At 41.7% G+C, this 22,696-nt stretch overlaps 1 protein-coding gene across 5 annotated transcripts in view; it reads left to right on the plus strand.

Annotated features, from left to right (window-relative positions):
* LOC117236710 (irregular chiasm C-roughest protein-like) overlaps positions 1–22,696 on the plus strand; it is a 155,996-nt gene that overhangs the window by 112,720 nt on the left and 20,580 nt on the right. For all 5 annotated transcript variants that reach the window (XM_033499898.1, XM_033499899.1, XM_033499901.1 and 2 more), the window contains exon 3: positions 11,193–11,425. In XM_033499898.1, coding sequence (XP_033355789.1) covers positions 11,193–11,425 — 233 coding nt within the window. The remainder of the gene's footprint in view (positions 1–11,192; positions 11,426–22,696) is intronic.

Consider the following 22,696-nt stretch of genomic DNA (forward strand, 5'->3'; position numbering starts at 1 on the left):
GTAATATCGAAATCCTTCAAAAATTCCAATCTGAAATACGTTACCAATAAAAGAATTCATTGTGACTTAAAGATGTCCACGGTGAAAGAAGAAATTTCGAAATTCAGCAACCGATATACCGCACGCTTAACGAATCATTCGAACCCTTTGTCGTTAATCGCTCGGCTGACAGACAGTACAGAAAAACCCATAGACTAACCATCAGACATAATCATTAGAATTACATAATAGGTTTCATCGTATAAATTAATCTGTTTCGCATCAACTTAAATTGCCTATAATTCTTCACAACAATCGACTGTAATTAATCCAAAGAGAATAGAAGAAATTAATCGTCGAAATTATTATCCCAAAATTTGGCTCTATATAAACTTTCTGTCTCACAGTGACTGTCACAAGGTTTCATGATTTTCCTATAAAAAATTCCTCGTTATCTTCTCGTGATCCCACGAGTGATCACGAGTTGCACAAAGCGATCCATGGATGTTCTATTAAACGTCTCGAAATCCGATGCAGCACTATCTGAATTTCCATTACCCTCGAGTAAGTTATCTCCTCGGCATTCTTGGACGGGATTAAAAAACCATCTCCGTGGATCGACGTTCCGGAGGAACGTTTAACCTCGAAGGAGGACCGGATGTCTTTATCTAACATTTACGCTGAGAAGTTCCCGGAAAAAATGGAGCAAAGCCGAGGGAAACCCCTAATCGCTGGCTCCTGCTGCACCGTTTCCAATTCTCGATTTTCAGGGTTCGATGATCAACGATGGTAGTAGGATCGCGTCGAGCAGGCGGGGCCAGTGTTTTCATGTCGTCGATCAGCTACTAGCCCGTACTCCTGGCGATGTGCTCGCGCATACACCTAGTTGCGTTCCAAGTACAGAGACCTATGCCGACCGTGCTTTCCTGAAATTTACAGACGCGATTAATGTCACGACTGGCTCGTCCGGCGCAGTGGTCACTCGTTTGCTTAAATGCCGTTTGTAGGCCTAACTGTTACTAATTTCCTTGTCGAATTATTGCCCGGCCGTGTATACTCGCTTTTCATGCATAAAACGTTGCTTTGATATGCAGGAGGATTCTTGTCACAGCTTTTGAAATAATGCAATGTCTCTTACATAGTAGGTATTAGATATTTTGTTACGAACTATTGGAAATTCGGTGATACAAATCGTAAGATATTTAAAAAATTAATAGAAAACTTGAAAAGAGAAAAATTTCAATTGCTTCTTGATATAGAATTGACGATGTCAAAATCGAATGTTATGGCTTATTTTTATATCTTCATCGGAATTTACGTATTTGTACTGCAATCACATTTATCTGTTACATATATATTTTGTTATATAATTTACACGAAATACTTGAGTTTTATAAAAATAGGTGTTTTAAAACTTTCGAGAAACGTAACTCTATTTATTTGAATCCATCAATGAATAAATTATCTACGTATACTGGAGTGGGTGTAATGGGAGTCCGATTAATCTAAAATTTTTCATTCATATAACAGAAATTCTCCATTTATACTTACCAAAATTTCATTGCGATAAATAGACCACGAATGAATAGAGGATTACGACGTATATACATATATGTATACTTCCGTATATAGGTGGAAATGTAGGTCCATCGAAGTTTAAAATAATCGATGAGAGACAGAATTCATTGGCCATCTATCAATAAATAACTAGTAAAAGCCTAATTCGAATCCCATTTTTCTCCTATAATATTTTAAAATATGATCGTTCTGTTCTATCTTTCTTTTCTCTATTTTGAATTTGAAATATGAAGAATTTGAATTTAATCGTTCGAATTTTTGATAGTTCAGAAATTCAAGTACGTCGTATGGAACGTCTTACAAAATGTAAAGGAAAGTTCAAAAGAATAGCGAGTAGAATAACCGAGACGGTTTTTGCATCTTTTTGCAAGCTTACATCGATCAGAATAAGAGAAATAATGCATGCATTGAAAGTTACATGAGAAAATACGCGATCGACGGTTAGGCCGTGAGTCAGAAGCGGAAAAAGCAGACGGATCGTTCATTGTCAGACGCATTTGCCTCGCCAAGCTAAGAAGGAATATACCTGGCTGATTCTAATGCATGCATTATTTAAAAACTGTTTCGAGTAACGCTTGTAACGCGCAGAAGCGCGATGTCGACATGAATATTTCGTAGAGCACCGTTCCGTACAGCAGAGAATTTTGCACTCTATATAAAATAAAAAACTTCGAACGAAGTTGATGAAAAATTTACGCGCTTCATTCAAAATATATTAATCCATGTAATATACTTTCGGAATTGTTTTCAAGAGGATCCGTACGAAAAATGTTTCGTAGAAGCGCAACAAAACGTACGATCTATTGTTTGTACTTACTTTAACGGTTGCGAATGGACGAGAAATTCGGCATGCGCGTGAAAAACCGGCAGTCAGGTCGCTATTTCGATACACGTTTGAAACTGATATCTTTGCGTTTGAAAATAAAGCTTTGTTTTCTATCCAATTTTTATCTTGACAGTGTAAATTACAATTTTCAATAACTATTTTCTCTGTTCGAAAAGTGTTGTTAATCAATATTTGGATGGAAAAAGCAAGCGTATTTATGATGTACAGATGCATGATTTAATTGAAACCAAATATGCGTCATAAATTTATAAAATACATATACGATATTACTAAAATATTCGATAAAAATATACGCGACATCACCGCGCCATTAATCATGCATTTTTCCTTGAAATAAATTCCATAAAAGAAATTTAGGAAACAGTGAGCATCTTTTCGAATTCTCGCGAATTTTCACGTCAAGTGTATACTATTGTAACTGTGGGTTGTCGAACAAGGAACCTTTGAGTGTAGTAAAGCAACAGGACAGGAAACTGCAGAAAGTTAGAACAGCGCAGAAAGTAAATATTTGAGAAAAAACAGAAAACGATGTAGCAACATACTAACAAGGATACTTACACGTTTCCCCGTTGCTGGTTCGATAGATACGAGCTGCGAAATACAGTGTTTCTCAGTTGTTTGCTCGCTTGCGTGCCACCGATCAAATGTGCCGTTTTCTTATCGCTCGTTGTATGACAAGGAGAGTCAGTAGAAATAGCGAGAGTAAGCGAGATCAATCGATTGTAATGCCAAGTACCGGCTCACGCTCTGAAATACCACCAACGAATACGTACTTTCGACGAATACAACGCAAAAGAATAAGGATCGGAATTAATCCAACTTTGTCAGTAGAGAGTTAATGCGGCAGAGCATAAAGAAACTGTGTATATGAAGAGTCGCACATTATACCAGAGAGTACACTTTCCACTTAGAATGAAGATTATGAGGGTTATATCTCCGAAACTTTTAACGCTTATACTCGAGTGAAACTTATTCGGATTAATAATTCATTAATTTCAAATTCCATTTAAAGTTCACGAACAACTCGCACGTGCCTTTGGCTCTCGTGCGAGAAAAACTTGAATGTGTTTCTCGTTCCGCGTATAAAGAGGAGCATAGAAAAATCTTGGTGATGTAAATCGGTAAACTGGCTAATGAAACAGGCTATACACCTGTCGTGATGAGTTATCAACGGCTCGTTGATTTATTCTCGGTGGAAATGCTTCCTTCTCTCTAGTCACTGTACCTCGTTCGTTCTAGAGTGTCGCAAATTTTCGCTCCAGCTGTAAAATTTTCGATGACGCCCGAATAACGTAGTCGATTAAACAGTGGGAGAAACGATTGCCTTTTAATTTCTGTTGGTCGAATCACGATACGATCGTTAACCGAGGAAATTAGCGGTGATCGATTTCTCATTTGGCACCGATTCGTTCCAGCATTTCACGCGATATCAAATCGGCAAGCCGTGAGTCGTAGGTTCTTTTCCAACGAAGGGGAGGAAGCGAGGAAAATCAAGGTATCGATTCGACGATAGGTCGGAGCTAAGAAATTATCACGGCCGTTTCGAAATTTACGACGCTAGCCTGCCCCTTATAGGTAAGGTCAACTGTGCATTATCGAGATCCGTTTGATTTACCGTAGCAATAAATGCTATGCGTAGCCCTGGCGTGCCGTTAGTATAGACGTTGTTTGCCCAGTTGCGGCACCAAACGGTCGATGATTATGCCAGGCGAACCAGAGCTACGTTCCTGATTAAAGGATTAGTGGGTCTGTGCCAAGAGATTCGTGATTATACATCGTGATGTCGGTGATTCGGTCAGGATCGCCTCGATCGGCGAGAGAACGGATGTCACACATACGCACACACACACACACATACACACGATGATGATGATGATTCGACGTTTCTCTACGATTTCATCTACGATAAAAGCAACCCAGCACATCAGGGCAAGGACTTAATACCTCCGGCAGTGAACACGTCGACACCGTTTAATGGATATCGCGCCGGTTCGATCGACTCAACCGCTTAGTTCACCTCGAGTAACACGATATCGCGATATAGCCGCGAGAATATTAGCATTTCATAACGGCTAATTGCCGATCGCGGAAGGTGCCACGAAGAAACGGGCCACTTTACGGGGCGTTAAGTAAACACGCTATGCTACAGTTTCTCTTTAATGGTAGTCGTGTAGCACTATCGTAACCCTGTCTGCTCCTGACGTGTGTACGTTTCATTATCGAGTAACGAAAAAATCATCGAAACGTTTCCATTGGTTCTTTCGTTATTTTCTCAAGTATTCGTAGGCGGGCATGTTGCTTTTTTTCTTTTTTCTTTTTAATGGTTCCATTTGTTCCATTTCTTTTTAATGGAACGCACGTGATTCCGCTGACGGTGTAATTATACCAAACGACAAAAAAAGTGCGAAAAAAAGGTGGAAAAAAGAAGCAGCAGGGGAAAAAGGAAAAAAAAAGGCGAGAAATGGGCAGACGGAGGCCGCGGCACGACTGTGCCGCGGTTTCTCTCAGTATGGCGAGATTCAAAACGATAATACCATATAATTCCTGGTGTATGCGATTGTAACGGAAAATTGCGATCCAATTAACCGAAATAATAATGATGGTAATAGCTACGCTGATTGACATACCGCCGCGGCAAATCTGGATTATTCGTTTTCGTATATGTATAAAACGGGGCACGGATTAGTAATCTATATATATATATATATATATATATATGTACATAACCTATGTATACACGCGCGTATCCGCGTTGTCCATTTCGGAGAAAATGCGAGCTATGCAAACCCAGCCATTTTCGACGTTTATTTAAATTTTTCGTCCTCCGATTATTGGACCGGCGCCATCGAAATCTGGCCGGAAAAATCGTCCGATTTTGAATACGAAATTTCCGGATATTGCGGCTCCCCGCGTGCACGTCCTTCGTTTTCTATCGGATAAAAGCGACCTTGGCCTATATCTTCTACCTCGGAACTTCGAAGAATCTCGCTGGAAATTTTCTCCGTTCGTTCTTGGTTCGTGCGAGCCAAGCTCAAAGTCTTTTCAAGGGAGAAACGTGACCCGAAGAGATAGGAGAATAGTGTCCGGTCGTTTTTCGGTTCGTTTTTAAAGCGGTCTTCGCGTTTTAAGCGATCTCGAGCTGAAACCGTTCCTCGTTGAGATCGAAGGGGAGGGAATCGTCTGCGATTGGTTCCTTGAACAAGAGAGCTCGAACCAATTGAGTAATTCTAAGCCAACCGTGGATGGATTCCTTTCCTGTAACCGACTAAGCTTTGTAATTCCTCGGACGAGTTAATTTTCTCGATTTCCTCTAAACCTCGATGGTAATTGAAGCGTAGTTATATCGAAATGTCGGAACGTTGAAAGGTTCACGAGCTTAATGTCCCTCGTATAAAATTGCTATTTAAAGTCGCTTATGAGCGTGACAATCGATTAACCGGCCGCGTTTCGCTTTAACCGTAATACTAGCTTCTATCTGATAATGGATGTCGTCTATAAAACTGAGGAATAAGCTTGGAAAACATCGGTGACAGCAAGACGAGTGAACTATTAAGACGCGTGGGTTAACCTAAACGTATAACGTAGGAACGTTCCAGCGGATCCAGGCAACGATCTATGCCTTCCAGCTTGACTATACGCAATTAATCATAGTTGTCTGTAGTGGAGTGCTCGTTACCTGTTCCGTATAATTAAAATTAATTATGGCCGTTTGTAATATCACCGACTGCGCCCGCACTAACTAATTGTTAGTGATGCATTGTTTCGCCGCATCCAGTTAGTCGTTAAAGCTCTTCTAGTGCCTTCTCCACGTAAAGGGTTGCGTCTCTCGCTTTCCGCTCATCCGTTTTGCCTCATCCTCGCCTTCCTTCCTCGCTTTGTCCACCTTTGTCCAAACACGTGGTCGGAAATTTCTGGAATTGTATCTCAGAGAGCAAGGATTTCTGACCTGAATTGCTTGTTGTCCGTTCTATGTCGAGCTATATGAATACCGTACTTTTCGTGAATACGTTCAGCTTCTGCTGCAAGCCATTCGCTGACTTTAAGATCTGGCGCAGACGAACGACGGCGACGTCGTTGCAATTCCCGGGTGATTCGTTGCATTTATGTTTCCAATAATGCAAAAGTGCGATTCCGCTGTTAGAAACATTACATGGATCGGATTCGATCGGTAGATTTTACTTTCCTACACTTGTTACATTTATTTTATTTTACCGTGTTTACAAATTCATTTAAGTATTTTCATAAATTCTGAATAGTTGAAATGCATGTACACTTTACTTCTTAAATATCAATTAAATTGAAATAAAAAGGTGGTGTAATATTGGTGCAGAGATAGCTGCCGAGAAAAGTTGAAAATTTCACTGCAAATTAACATGTAACGATACTCGTAGTTGTCTTTCTTTCTTTTTCTTTCTTCCACCGACTCTCTTTAGTTAATGACGTTGCATGTTTCGAGAAATTCCTCGCGGACTTTTAGCGAGACTTCCGATCGTGCCAGTGACCGCCAGCTTTGTTTACGCGAAAGTTATGTTCGTCGGGAAGTTCCAGCTGGTTCTTCGAGTCATTGGCCCTCGTCGTCGGTGTCGTCGTCGTCGTTTGCGAGAAACGCGAGCACCTCCGTGCGCGCACCAGCAATTACCAAAGCAGGGCTGCAAGGAGACGTCGCGCCGAGCTGCTTCCACCGAAGTTACCAAAGTTGGCTAAATGAGCTCCAGAGGAGCGCTAATTATTGTCCCTCATAATGCAACGGAATCCCTTCGAGCTGCATTCGCGCGCTAGAAAGGCCAAGAGTTATTTTTGTGTTCCGCTAGACAGAGACACCGTATAAATACAAAAGATCGCACAAAACGATAACGTCATGGCGAATTCTCGCTAGGAGAACCCTTCTACCTTGCTGCAGTTATAGATTCGTATCTATTTGTTTAATATTTCCATATTATCATTTGATGATACAATGCAACGATTTATAACTTTGCTTCATACCATAATTTGCGTATTTCAAGACAGAAGATACTGGTTTGAAAATGTACGGGAAAGATTTTAGTTTCTTCCGAAACTATGCATAGCGAGTTCATCGCTCCAGTTAGTTACCGATTCACACATCCTAATTTATTTTGCATCCATATTTTACATCGGTATTTCGTATTTGGTTTCGCACTCGTACAATTAACGATGCGAAAGTTTGCGATGACTGTCTGTCGCAATAGCAGAAAGAATATGGCAAATTAAGAATCGTACGTGTTGGTCCTTGCAATCCCCTAATCTAAATCTCATTGAAAATGTTTACGGAAGAAAACAGATAGAAAAAGAATTAATAACACGAGTGTAGGAATTGTATAGAGCAATGAATTAATATAAATAAACGAGAGGAAAATTATGTATATACATATACATGTGTAAATATGAAGAGCCTGTATATAAACATCGAGCCTCCTAAATAATAATTCTTAAAAGTTGTATTAATTTCCTAATCTCCTTTTCCTGTAAACGCCTTGATAATTACGAACAAGTATCTACATTGATATTACACGATGATACAATACACGGATACGTAAGAAATGCATATTGTACTTACGATATTGTATATTCGATCGATGCTACTGCTTTATCATGATAGCGTACACAGAACAAACAAATAAACGAATAGAATGCAATAACAGATGAGAATGAAAATTCTATCTGTTCCTCACGGCGTCTAGTCTGCTATACGATAACGCGCGCCTTTATCGTCAACGTGAAACGTTTTCCGTTCAATCTTCCGTGATATTGCAGCGGAACAGTCAGACTCCGCAGCTGAAATCCTTTTTCGTTCGCAATGGCACGCTAATACGCATCTCGTGGTGTTTTCAGCCCTGTGCCGCGCATGAAAGGAACGCAGATGCGATGTTTATTGCCTCGTTGGCTAGTAAGCCCATGCAACCCCTATGAATATTTGCGTTTCGTGCGAGAAACCTTGCGGCCCCGGTTGATCCACTTTCAAACAACTCTTTATGCACTGCTAAAACAGGTCTATAGCCCCGCAAATGGTATGCCGTTTGTAGGATTAGTGTGGCGTAAGTGGTTAGGCGAATACGATACACGTGGCTTCTATTAAAAAAATACGCTGAGACGTGGCTAAATCACTCACGCTATCGTTTGACTTAAAACAGAAAAACGTGTGAACAAAATAAGCCGTGTTTTATATAACCGTGTTGTTTCTTTGATATCTCATCGCGTTTTTAATAATTTTACAAATAGCGTTAAAGGATAAGAATTAAAGGAATGGCTAAAGCGATGTAACGACTGAGAAAACGAAAGCTCTTTACAACTATCCTTTCTGCCGATAACGTGGATTTATCTGTTAGAAAATTCTATTTTTGTAGAAAATAATATACGTATTTACATTTGAGAACCAGAATAATCCGTACATCCATTCTTCTGTTTCCCCATAAAGATTGTATTCTAAACAAGTAATTTAAAATTCCAAAAGTCCGATTACAAGTCCGCAAAGATAGTTGCTCGTTCAGCGAAAGAAACTTCTCGTCACTGTGCAGATCGCTGTTCTAAGAACGCCCACTTTTCCTATCCTTTCTTCTCCTGCTTCTTTCGCGTTCTTTTTCTTTTCCCTTGCCTCCTTATTCCTTCCCTTGCTTCATTCCAATATCGCTATTAGATATCACCTTAGTAGATGTATCTAAGTAGACGAAAGCACCGATCGAACAGTACAAAGACAAATCCCTGAAAAAATCTCGCGACGAAGCTCGTACCACTTGAAATCAGCGAGAGACGAACGACTATGGACAAAAGCCGAAAAACGAGAGCGAAAGTTAGGTCCGCAAGGGCGCGATTTATCGCTGGAACGATCAGCCACTGCGTACAAGTGAGACGATTCCATTTTTCCATTTACTGGTAGCGGCCCACTCGTCACCGCAGCCCGTTGTCCTCCCGAACGTCAACCCCATCTCCGCATCTGGATCCACGTCCATCGGGATCGTCCGGTTGTACGTACCGTTCATTCGTTCGTTTCGGTTTCATTCGTTCGTTCGAGCCGAAGCACAATTGCTTCGTCGTGCATGCCACGAAGAGAAGCGGCTCGTGAAAGTTGCATGAATGGAATGAAAGAAACGCGAGAGCGAATTGGGTGGATAGATGAGACGAAGCTGTCGCACGGCAATAGGGATAAGAGGAGGAGGAGGAGGGGGGGACAGAATGATAGATGTTTAGATGGATAGATGGATGGATGGATAGCGGCTGATAGAAGTGGTAAGAGAGGAGTGAGACGAGGAGGGGGAGGAGGGGGATGCTCGGTGCAAATAAATCACGCGCCAGACGAATTTACTTGATCGCGATCGGTTGTTGCTGGCGGCGATAATCGGTGCCCGAGATACTTTCTCGCGGAAAAGTTCGAACACTTGCGGTCTCGTGGTGTATCCTGGTGATTCAACGATCGAGAACCTGGACCGTCGGACGGGAATGATAGGAAAAGGAAGAAATGAACGAGTGGATGGAACCAGGACGAAAGTGGAGAAGGAAAGAGGACGAAGTAGGTGGAGGAGGAAGGGGAGAAGGTTGCGGAAGAGAGAAAAATTGGAATTTTGCTGACGCGGCCGGCAACGGGCCGTTCTAATTCGCGTCGATTCGCGCACTGCACAGCCGCCGCGTTGTTTCTGACAGCTTACACGTATATGTGGAGATTTCAAAATAAAACCGTCAGTCGGAGAAATTTCCTACGTACGGGCCGACACGATACGATCGAGCAGACGCTCGTAAACCGTTAGTTTCAATCAACGGGGGTAAATGGTTTTCTATCCGAGCACACCCCCATTCCCGTCACCTCGTCTCACCCTGGTCCACCTCTCCTCCACCGTTTCTCGTTCCTAGTACCCGATGTTGCGATACCGGCCGCGTATAAAGTGAAAATCTCCGGCTGGTTCAATTTGCACGCGGTCCAACCCCGAACTTTTGGAATTCCGCTGGTGGCCTGACACCTGGCCCGGCTAAAAATTCATCGGCCCGAACGTGCTGGTCAGACAGCTTGATCGGAGCTTGTGGACCGAAGAAGTTGGATTTTGAATTGAATTTAAATTTAGATTTCGGGAGATAGAGTTGTTTCGGATTCTATATTTGCACGAGACACGATTTATTCGAAGCGAATGAACGAAAGATACATCAAAGTAGAGACGTAATGCGAGCATCAGCTTAGATGGTTATCTCTCGCGTAGCTTTCATTGAGTTTCAAGTATTATGGATCTGTGGAAAAAGCGTATGCTTGAATTTACGGAATGAAAAGCGAACGTATAGCGAAGCCGAAATATTCCAGTCGCTGAATACGTTTCGAAAATGCCTGCGTAGTTTATCCGAAGTGAGTGAAAGAGATTGTAATATACGGATAAAGAGAATATACGAATAGTGGAAAGAGATGCGTAGCGTGCGACAATTTCTAAACTATAATCATTGAATTGCTTTATACCTTTACCCAAAAATTCTCTCAACGTTAGATAAACCGGCAATGACATGAAAATATGCAACAAAGAAATCAAAATGACATGCATTGTGACAAAATACAACGAGAAAAATGTTCATTAACTTCTACTCGTATGTTTTCTAAAAATTCCTCCGAATCTCTAAAAATTCAGCGGATCTATAAAATTTCCACGAGAAATGAGGATTTACTATTTTCGCGCTATTCTAACAATCCTGGGGTTAGTAACGTATTCTGACATTTTCACATTTCCAAAAAATGTATGAAACAGATTCCTACGCTAATGTACAACAACTGAAAAAGATCGTGTCTGTCTTTGTGTTCCAGGTGATTTCTCGTTACATATTTATCCGGTGGAACTGGAGGACGATGGCACATACCAATGCCAGGCATCGCCCACGAACGACGGCCAGCCAGCATTACGCTCGAGATTCGCCAAGCTGAGCGTGCTGGTTCCGCCTCAGAAACCAAAGATCCTTCAGGGCGACTTTCTTATCACGACCGAGGACCGGGAATTGGTGATCGAGTGCGTCAGCGTGGCTGGCAAACCGCCCGCGGAGGTAAGTCTCTCGTTTCTCTTTTACTTTGAATATCGATTGAACCGGATGGTAAGAAGTGGAAGATTGTACGAGGATTTACGAACACCGACGTAGGTGAGCTGTTTGCTGAGAGAGATAAAAGAGGAACTTGTACGAGTTCAAACGTTTCTATCTCGTTGAGCATCTCGCGAACAGCAAAGGGTATATACACTGTCTAAAAGTATCAGAGAATCCCTATTAATGATTCTGTTGCATCAATCAGACGGCATTAGCGAAAAAATATTCTACAGGTATCATAGATCGATGCGTTATTTGTACGAGACTGTCGTAAAGATTGGTTTTAAGATAAGTTGTTGCTCCTTACGAGACATTCGACAAGATAGAAACGTTTGAAGCAGATTCCTTGTTACATCGGTCAACAATTTGTAGGTACCGACACATTGTAGTACGAAAATCGATCGTTCTACGATCCTGCATCTCCATGAATTTGATCGAACTAATTATGTCGTGTTATATTTTTGAATATATAACCACGTGAAAATTAATCGTCGAAGAAGGAAGGATTTCTTGATGTTCAATCGTGGTGTCATTGTTGGAGTAAGATCCTGCGCAAAGCGCGAAGAAATTCACATAAACTTCGAGTAAAAGCTCTATAAGAACAGCAGAGAGCCAGTTGGTCCTGGCTCATAAAACGAGTAGGTACTAATTTAAAAGCGGAGAAAAGAGCTGCTCGGCAACGAAAATGCATAAATCTAGGAGCCGCAATAACGCGTTAAACCGCATTACGCCAGACACATAATTACCGGAGCAAAGGCTTTGTCCTTTCCACGGAGCGTATCGTAAAAGGCTTCTTCTCTCCGAGCGCTTGTGCCACGAGTCGAAAAATCTTCGCGAAAGCAACCCGAGGCGAGATTGTTCGGGTTTGTCGACGTTGGTACAACCAGCTAGAGACCGCGATACCTTTTGATGGATGTGTTGGCGTTCGTCTCGCGGCGATGACGGGACCGCGCGCCGAAACGCTTTTAAACCGGCAAGTAGAAGTGACTCGACGATATGGCGGCTTGACCGACTTCGGATCTGCTTCGCGGCTCGAACTACTACGTACGGTTGGATCATGCGAGAAAAAAGAGAAGAAAAAGAGAAAGGGGAACGCAAAAGAGATCTTTAAAGGCGCTGCAGAGGGACTGCGTGCATCGCGTTGGGAGGAGAAAAAACCGGCACGAGGTAAAAAGCGCTGGGGAAAAAGCGACCACCCAGCTTCGATCCGCTCGTCTTTGTCTATTTACTTTGACGGCGGTGTTTTTGAGCTCGTAGGTACGTGTGCACGGTGAAATGGCGAAGCGCGACGCGGCGCCACACTAGGAACACCCTTTCGATTCCACCTAGACGCGATGACGCTCGAATAATGGTATCATTAATCCCTCGGCGAGCTAGCGGTGCACGTACGCTAGCGCCATCGGAGCCAGCTTCGATCGAATTATCGAATTATCGAGCACGCAGGCGAGAAACCTTCGGGAAACACTTTGGACGTTAGAGACCTATTTGCTGATTAAAAATCGAACGTTAGATATCGAGGAATATTAACCTGGAAATCCTAAATCTTCATCTGAGCCTATTTTCTTTTCTTATCTTCGATAACTCTAACACAACGTGGATATCAAGGTGATAGAAAGATATGTACGGTAATGGTCGCTTAAATCTCAGCGAGTTAAGGTGTTATTAATGATATTACTGAGAACAGAAATGTTATTTCTCGCCCTTTGGCGGAATCACCATACAAAGAAGGCGACAACGCCTTCGCGAAAGCAAAGATTCACCAATAGCAACACGCCAATAGCGATAAAAGTCAAAGAAGACTGAGAAATAGACAATTGAAACAGACATCACTTATAGAACGCTTTCGAATTTATTCGGTAGCCACATATTTCAATCGAAGTCAATCTATCATATATTTGTCTTATATTGTTCCGCATGCGAAGCGGCAATAACTTAGTTATAGATAGACAATATAAATATATTGATAATAAAAATACCTCGTATAGGTAGTTAGTTATAACGAAAACTCGTCAAGCTTTCATCCGCGAGCTTATTGAACCCCTGTCGTAATAAAGATCAGGTCGAGGGTGAGAGGGTAGGAATATCGATGATGCGGCGATAATGCGCTGGCCGATTCGCGACACCGCGAACAATTTCGCGGTGGGCCAGCCTCGCCGCTAATTCACCGTTCGTTCGGTCGCGATTGTAGTCACTTTAATACAGAAATCCGCTTTCGATGGCGGTCGAACCGTTCAAGCCGCTGTTCCTTTCGGCCTAGATAAATAACGAGTTGCCGGGATTGTCGTCGACGCGGGGAATCGAGCCGCGGCGCCAACCGGTGAAAAATTAATTAAATTTGTTTCATGGTCGTTCGCAGGTCTGGCGCGGTTTTTAATTAAAATTACGCGAATCCCTTGATTAATGTCGTTACATGGGGATTCGTGATGCGAACGATACTCAAAACGTGCTGGCAAACATTGCCTCTACCCCTCCCCTTGCCCGGAACATCGCCGAATCTGAAAATCCACCGATTTATCCGATTTCGGAAAATTTCTTTCGGATCGAAGTACCCAAAGTGCGAACGCGATACGCGAGTGCCTCGTTGCGAATCGACCCGTGAACGAGATTCAATTATCACCGACCGCTGTGTGTTATAATCGTTTGCCTGGTCATTCGAAGCCTGGCGCTTCGCCGATTTCGTAAATATTATCGACGCGCGACCCTCGTCCGGCGAGTCGTGTTATTCCATACCTTCGAAATTAACTCGTTGCAAACGAAAGGTTATACCGAAATTTCTAAACTAAAAGGCGGAAACTCATGGTATAGCGATCGGTTACATCATTATACCGGTAACATGTAAATTGAGAAAGCGATTGAACTTGCGGTTCGTGGATCTGTTACACGGCTATGTATATAGTAGGTGTTGTTCGCGTATGGTAGTAGTACCGTTTCCAATAGTGAAATGTTAGCTGGAAAGATAATTTTCTTGTTTTCATTCGTTTCAATAAGAAAGAGTTATTGCGCACGGATTTCCTAATAGATACCTTACCTAGTTTAAATCACAGATTATTCAGTGATTAATTTTCATACGGACGGTTCTGTTCTTTTATAGTAGCGTGTCACGCGATTGAACGTTATTTAGTTTAGTCGAAAAAAACAAGGAAAACATGTTGCAACATGGAGGATGGATCGTACAGCGAATGATCCATTGCAGTCGGTCCGGAAACAGTGATTTTATTCACCGTCCCCTCTTCAAAATCGGCTTCACGCCGCGAGGTGAAAAAAATATCATTGCCCAACATACGGTAACACACGTGGAAAGATAGTTATTCTCTGGTTTGCGTTATACAAAAAAAAAAAAAAAAAAAGGAATAGCTTCTACATATCCGAACTCTCGATTCCATTCTCTTTCTCCGATAACAACAAGCGAAAAGTAAAGCAGAAAAAATCACGATGGAAGGATAAAAGGCAAAGCGAGGGAATTTAATCGACGACAGAGTGATGCATTCCGATCCATTGTAATTCATCAATGACGCGCGGTCCTCGGCGGTACGGCGCGGCGCAGCGTAGAAAATAATCGTGAAAAATCTCTGCAAAAATTCCGGCTATTGTTCGACCGCTGAAAGCTTCGCGGTGGTACACAAACGCAGGTGGATTGATCCCTAAGATAATCCGACTCGTTGATGCAGTCTGCTCGTGCTCATTTTTCTTTTCCTTAAAAAAAAAAAAAGCATAAAATACTTTTCGTTGTGCATCGGGACAAATTATCTCAAATTTTCCTCTCTGTTAAAGTAGCGTGGAGAAACGCGTCGGAACTGCGACGCCATCATAGCCGTCTGCTCGTCGATGGCGCCGGAACTTGGTGAAACGAGGACTACAATTGTCGCGGTTACCGTTAGAATGGCGTATATCCGATGAATTACGCGTATAATCAAAAATTGCGGGAAAAGCTATTGCGAAGGAGAACGAGAGAAACGAAAAGTGGCATTTATTCTGCCGTGGTTGAACAATCGCGATTACAAATAACGTTTGTTACGACTAACAGCGTCTGTATCGATTACCAGCGAGCCAGAGATATCGCCGATATCCTCCAATGATTTGCCTGCTATCGCTCGAACGGTCTCGTGAATTATTTTTACTTGACCACGTTGTAACGTCTCGTTACGGCAAAGATATTCGCGAAAAAGCAAAACAAAGGAGGAAAGAAATACGACAGGAGGCTGATTTATCAAAATCATGGAGGTAATTAAAAATAACCGGTTTCTAACGAGTCTGAAACGACTCGAGTTATTTAGTCGGAGCAGTCGTTTTACAGATATCTAGAAAGATATAATTTTGTAGGTGCCTTGCAAAATCATCGGCTTGGTATAACCATATCGTGTGTAAATACGATACAATCTCATATTCTACAAACGATACAAATTCATTGTATCTGGCTAGTCGTAATAAAATGTAATCTTCGTAAAATGAATCGCAGCAATTATAACCGCAGGTTGTGTACGTGAATAAATGGCACATGTCGAATAGTCTTTGAACTTAAACATTCGTAATAAAAAGTTTCGATTCCAATACGAAGATTTTTGAGTTTCCTCTCTGCAATACCGGATCTTCCGGATCGAGTAACTGATTTAACGGAAAACCCGCTCGTGATTTACCTTTCAACGAAATACCGGCACTCGTGTATTTTTTCAAGCCGGATGCAGATTTTTCGATAAACGTTTCATTATGTTAAAGAATTTTAGAGGGGCGGATGTTACGGTTTCAATGTTAAATGCAAAAGTTCCACGAATTTCACCGACCCGATTTCCATGAATTTCTTCTTTTCTTTTTCAATTTCTGTGTTACCAAACAAAACAAAAAACTAGTCGATGAACTGTATTTGCTGCGATCGTTCTTGAAGTTAAGCATCGCGCGCCCGTTAATTAGCCGTTAGAGCGAAATATAGGATTAGAACGCGTCCCTATTTGGTCGTTGTATGAATTCATGAATTTTCAGTGGGTGAATAAATCAGCCGGACCCTCTGACCCTCGAGAGCACAGGATTGCCGCTCGTCTTTGTCGTGTAATTCAAAAGTTAATATTAAGCAGCTGCTCTCTCGTATTTTAGCCGTTGCATCGACTCGCCGTGATTCCGGTGCAGTTTCAATTATCGCGAGGCTTCCGTGATTTTTCCATCGACGCCGTTGGCGCTCTCGAACACGGCCGACCAACCCCGATCTTTCTCTTCGTTCCACCCTCTCGCGAAAGGCAGCCGCCTCTTCTCTTTCATTTCCTCGTAACTTCTCTCAGTTCCGTGAATTTCTTTCATATTGTTGCGGAAACTTGCCGCGAGAAGCATCGCCAAGTTTCTCTCGAAACAAAATTTTAATATCGCTGTCGCGTTCTTAATTCTATTATGGCCAGCGGGATGGGGTACAAGATCAAAGGAAAACGTTTTCCGCCGACCTTTCGCCCCTTCTTATTCCCAACCTATGCAAATAGGACGAATTTAAGGAAAGAAAAACATCCCGGTAGCTCCTGCATACATTCATAAGGGACCAAAGGCGGAGGTTTCATTAGAAAGAATCCCAGTCTCGAGAACGAAAGGCCCGATAAAAATTAGCCACCCTTGTTGGAGTTGGACGAGCACGATTCGTTCGACCTCTGGATACGAGCCAATTGCACCCAATGAAATGAACGCGATATTTGTTCGCCGCTATTACTACGAGCGTTTTATGCGTAACGCCACGATGGAAATGTCGGGCTACGTTAGGTGCTTGGGATATTTAGTGGGTTTCGTAGCAGCTAACAATCGTGGTTGGAATATCATAGAATATTTAAAGTGACTTACTGCTTTTACGAACGGCTGTAGCACCTGTAAGAGAAGTAACTCGTGCCTTCTCTCTGAGATATATTGTTGACGAATGAACGAAACGTACTTTGAATACGAAATACGCTATTAGCTGATTTCAAATGACTACGTGTTCCGTACGATCCAAAAATTAAAAAGAAATTCGCCTAGTGTCTTAGTATCATAGAGAACGTTCTTGTCAAAAATCCAAGTCGGAAATCGAATAAAAAGACGAAATTAATAACAAAAGTAGCGACAGATGCAATTGATCAAGCGATGCTATATTCTTGGCCAGTAATACGTATCAACGTTAAGAGAAAGCTTCTTACTTGCACACATCCATAATCAGCGATAGAAGTCATTCCATTTAATAAAGAGCAAACACCAGATTATAATAAAATATAAAAAGAAGAAAGGAAGGGAAGAGATTACAGATAACAGACTGACACTCGCACTTTGATAGGAAAACGCGTGAATTTTTTTCTCTGACTTATCCTCCGTAAAGCGTAATGCATTTTTATAATAAACTTGAAATATCCGGAGAAACGTAGTGCCTGGAATATCGGCTGACGTTCGGCAAACTGTCGCGTAAGTTCAACGTGTACTCGTTGCGCGACACGTTCCAACGCGAAGCCGAGGCTCGTTGACTATACGGACAATTCGTGTACCGTGTTGGGAAAGAAGTTCTTGCTACGGCTTTTACCACGAAGGAAGACTCTCTGAATTTATGGGAGAAACCGTTTCCATTCGCCGTCTGCTAATGTCAAGCGCACACCCACACGCTTGCTTTCCTTTCACGGCTGAAAACAGTTACACGAGACCCGTCGAGACGAGCACCGGCAATTATAACGGTGTAACACGCGTATGTCGCTCGATGACGCCAGGCTAGATAATTAATTTCATTAGGAGGGCAAACAGTCGTTTTTGCCGGCCAGCTGGCTGCTTTACGGGTTTGTCGCGCGCGACTCGATTCGTATCTAATGAAACCCGATGAATTTTGTTCGTTCGTTACTACGAATACCTTTTTCGACCAGTCTACGTCTGCTTAATGAGGCTCGACTATACAGCTTTGGAATTTTTTCTTGTCGTATTTTTAGTAGGGTTTTAACTTTAGAGTAAAAATACAGCCAGCTCGAACGATACGATGCGACATACATGGAAGAAAAAATAACTCAGATAAACGTTAGGTCGTCCGAAAAGTTTCTTTCGTTTTATAAAGAAATAATGGATGCACAACATTTGTCCATTTTATATTATTTTATCGAATTACGTATGATCAAAATTGTTCTATCAGGATAAAGATTACAACGTTCGACATATTAAGTTTCATGTTTGTATAAAGATGCATCGTTTTAAAAGACGTGTCTGTAAAAGAAAAACACTTTTCGGACAACCTAATATCTTCTATACTATACAGTGGCTTGCGAAACTCCTCGAACACTTAACGTGGGAAATTTTTATGAGTGTATTATGTATGTTGTGCGAAACTTTTTTAAGTTTCACGAACCATAATGAGGCATGACTATCATGATTACGATATAAAATGTACATAAAATTAATGATATCTGTTGCAAAGTTTGAACGAATGTTCAAATACTTTCATGTACCGTTGTATATTCTAATATTCATCCATTCTTTCTTTCTCTATTGTATAATCTTCGTTGTTCGCATCGTATACGTGTTCATAAACTTTTCTTTCACATTCTAATTTCAAGCTCGCGCTCCTAACACTTGAAGCCGAGTCACGGACAATGAACAATCGTGCAAAGTTTCTATTATAGGAGAGAGAAAATGTTGACGATTAGTTTCGAAGTCTACACACAACTATGTAGATGTAGGTGTGTCATTAGAGGGGGAGTGTAGAGAACAGGAAAATTCTAGCGACAAGCCGCGAGAGCGCACGCATTTCCATAAAACTCGCGACGTGACGTTCCGACAGCTGGGTCGATCTGTCGGGTGCCCAAAAACAAGCACGCTAGCCGAAAGTTCTAATTCGCCAACTGTTGAAGTAGAAAGCTGCTCGTTAGGAAGAGACGCGAAGCCAATTTATTCGATCAAATTACTCGGCGGGGTGCAATTAAACGCAAAGCCGTCTGAGGCTGGTGGGGACAGAGGATGAAGAGGATCGTCGTTGATGTTTCCAGCTATCCGTCCGATTCGATTTCGTCTCTCGTAATTTGAACGGATATTTCCAGCTTTCCAACGGATCTTGTCGGTTCTATTTATCAATAGAAACAACTTTCGAATTATTCATCAACGTCAGTGTACGCCGTCGCGACTTGTACAGAAACTAGGGTCATTTTCGTTCGACTGTCGAACGGCTAGCTAATAATTTCCCGTGGGTATTTGCGAATAAACAACGTCATGAACTAACTAGAAGCCACGTTGAACGGGTCGAGATCGTACGAGCCTTGTTTTTCCTTGTCAATCGTTGCTTTTCTCTATCGGCTCTATTTAATTACCGTTCACGTTGAATGCCAGAGAAGGTTCGTTCGAATAAAAGGTCGCCGAACAAAAAAGAGTTCTTCTAGGAGACGTTGAATTGATGACGGGATCGCGCTATCTCTCGCTTTGGTTTCCCAATTAACATCGATAAAGGCGTCGTGATAAAGACGAACGACTTGGCTCCGCAGGGATACACGTGACGTTGCTATTTCGATGACTCTCACGGAGGCGAGGTTAGCGACTAATGAATATGATATCGTTCATTGCGAGCTTGTAGCTTTTGTGACAAATTGTCCGAATGAGAGACAGTGTTTCGTAAAGTTTGTAGATTAATTCACACGAATTTCCAGATATAAATTACACAAAGCCGCTCTAATCGTAACCGAAGTCACAAGTGTCCATTTCTTTTACAATCTCGGATATACGGTATAGTGCAAACGTTTTCGATTATCCTCTATGAATAATAATAATAATAAGTATAAAGATACATGCTGCTATTTTAAATCTATCGCTAGTTCTGGAATAGAGTTTGAGCTGAAAATGTCATCGGTAATTTGTTAAAAGGATATCGATTTATTCAGAATAGTCGATATTGTAAAACTTTCTTGCCAAATAATGTTTCGATAAACCTATTTTGTACAGTCCGTCGCTCCATTATTCAGCATTTGAAATAATTCACTTACGGTTTTAACTTTTGTTCTCCTTATAGCTTCTAAATTCTTTTATGTATATATTTAGTAACATTTTGACCAGAATTACATGTCTAGAATTAATTGTTTAAAGGATTTCCTAAAAGAAACTGTTATATTTATAACAACGATCTAGCGAGTTCATCTCTTTCTCGTCAAATTACCTCATAAATCTTGTCACCTTTTTTGTCAAAAGTTAGACAAGAAATTGCTTTTCTAAATTCTATCGTCGATATTCATCTAGAAACTAACTACCCTTAAACTTATGTATTTGATTAAAATTTTTTAATAAGCGGAATTTCGTGATACAAATTCCTCTCTTTCAACCTCTGAAACTATTTTTAAATGGCAAGTACTGTACAAATATTCGAAAGTAAAAGCAACTCAACTCTCCGCGGAACCATCCTCCGCGTTCTCTTTTCTGGTTCTTAAGTATTTCTATAAAAGCGTATGAAGTATCCTTTAACGAACCTGCGCGGAAACATTAGACGGAATTAACCGCTTACGTGGATTTATAAAAATATAAGGGCGTTAGGGGAGGCTAGTCTGGAAATAAACGAACGGAGCCAAGGTTACGGAGGCACGGTTTTACAAAAAGGGAAGATCGCGTTCAGGCTGTCGCGTTCACATCGTTATTTAGGTCGTAAAAAATCGCTGAACGGAAGAATAGGTGAACGGAACGCGGCTGGTTCACGGAGCATTTATTTAGGGTGTGACTGATCCATTAACGCTTATAATCATAATACCAACGTACCCGCGAATGTCGATCATCTTTCGTTCACTGCAGCCGTAAATGAAATACGCGCGGCAATTCGAAACGCATTGATGAGAAACGGAGGTGTACCACAGAAATCTGGATTCGTGGATTCTGAAAATTTTCTAATTAAAACGAACCAAATGAATTTATCCGCGAACTCGTAATCGTCATTTTCGTCGCAGTCGTCGAGAAAAGTAGCGTTAAACGAGTCTCGGCGGAAATATTAAGAAATCACCGGAGAAATCATCTTGATTGCGCGCTTTCTTTAACAATTTACGTCACAAAATAGGAATAAGAAGCATCCTTTAATTTTTTCCCCGCGACATTTTCTACTGTTATTGTTCGCTCGAGAAGGAAGATTCATCGGATGGGATGGCCAGTGCCACAATCGCCGACGCAGCTGGAATTAAGTCGGCGACCGTTCTCAAAGAAGTCGTACGTAAGGGCACGAAGAGAAGAACGTATATTTTCCGAGGTGAAGATGCAAGAAAAGTTCGTTGCCAAGAGGTGGAACCTGCTCATCGAATATTCATCGAGCGACGAAAGAAATTTCAAAGACCGTCCATCCAGTGCTGAAGATCTTGCATCATTATTTCTTTTTCCTCTCGTTTTCTTCCATAGCTCGGTTCTTTCCTCATTCTTTCTCCCTGTCCGCGACCCTTCCGTCGTAATTGCGCCACGTTTATTAAAATTATAACGCGCTGTAACAACGCGGCTGGTTCCGCGCTATCGCGCCAGGTATCGTAAATAATATTCGAGCAAAGCGAATCGTAACTCCAAGTGATATGAGAGTACAGGAGCATTGATGCAGCATGCCTAATTATAGACGATACGATCGATTCGCGTCGGTGCAGCTACGGCAGAGCAGTGCTTGCTTCCCGTACGTAGAGGTGCATACGCCAACACGCATCGATACATAGACGCGGTTAGCCGTATATCATCGTATTGCCTAGAGGAATAATAGAAGAGCCGTAGGGAAAGTGTGCATCGATGTTCGTCAAAAAGGCACTAGTGAGATTTTTTTTCGGCGATTCGTACTCTGACGAATACACTTTCATTATCTGGCTAGTCGAACAGTGGCTCGATCGTAGAAGTTTCGTGCTAGATTGCATGCAGTTCGTTGTTTCCGCGGTTTCGTTTGAAATCGGCTGGAGCCGACGCGTCGGCCGATTTTCTTCCCGATTTCGTAGCGTTTTAATCGCGCCCCTAGTTAATTACAAATTACTCGCTGGCGGTGATGATGAAAGTTTACCTACGAAGAATTCGTGCAACAGTTTCAGTTTCGTGCAAATGGGTCGCGTAATCGTATTATATTCGCTTCTTTATCTACGATCTGGTGGAAATAACATCACACCAGCATCGTTGATCTTTTAAGATATTACCGCTATATTTAAATTTTATCTGCTGTCAAGTATATTACACTTTGGACAAATTAGGAAAGTAGACCATACTTTTTACTACGTACAAATTATTAAACACTGAAATGCAATACAGATTATGGCAACTTAACCCTTCCAATATGGAGAATACTTCAAG

Source organism: Bombus vosnesenskii, unplaced genomic scaffold (assembly GCF_011952255.1).
Source record: "Bombus vosnesenskii isolate JDL3184/JDL3185 unplaced genomic scaffold, Bvos_JDL3184-5_v1.1 scf7180000013352, whole genome shotgun sequence".
NCBI lineage: Eukaryota > Metazoa > Arthropoda > Insecta > Hymenoptera > Apidae > Bombus > Bombus vosnesenskii.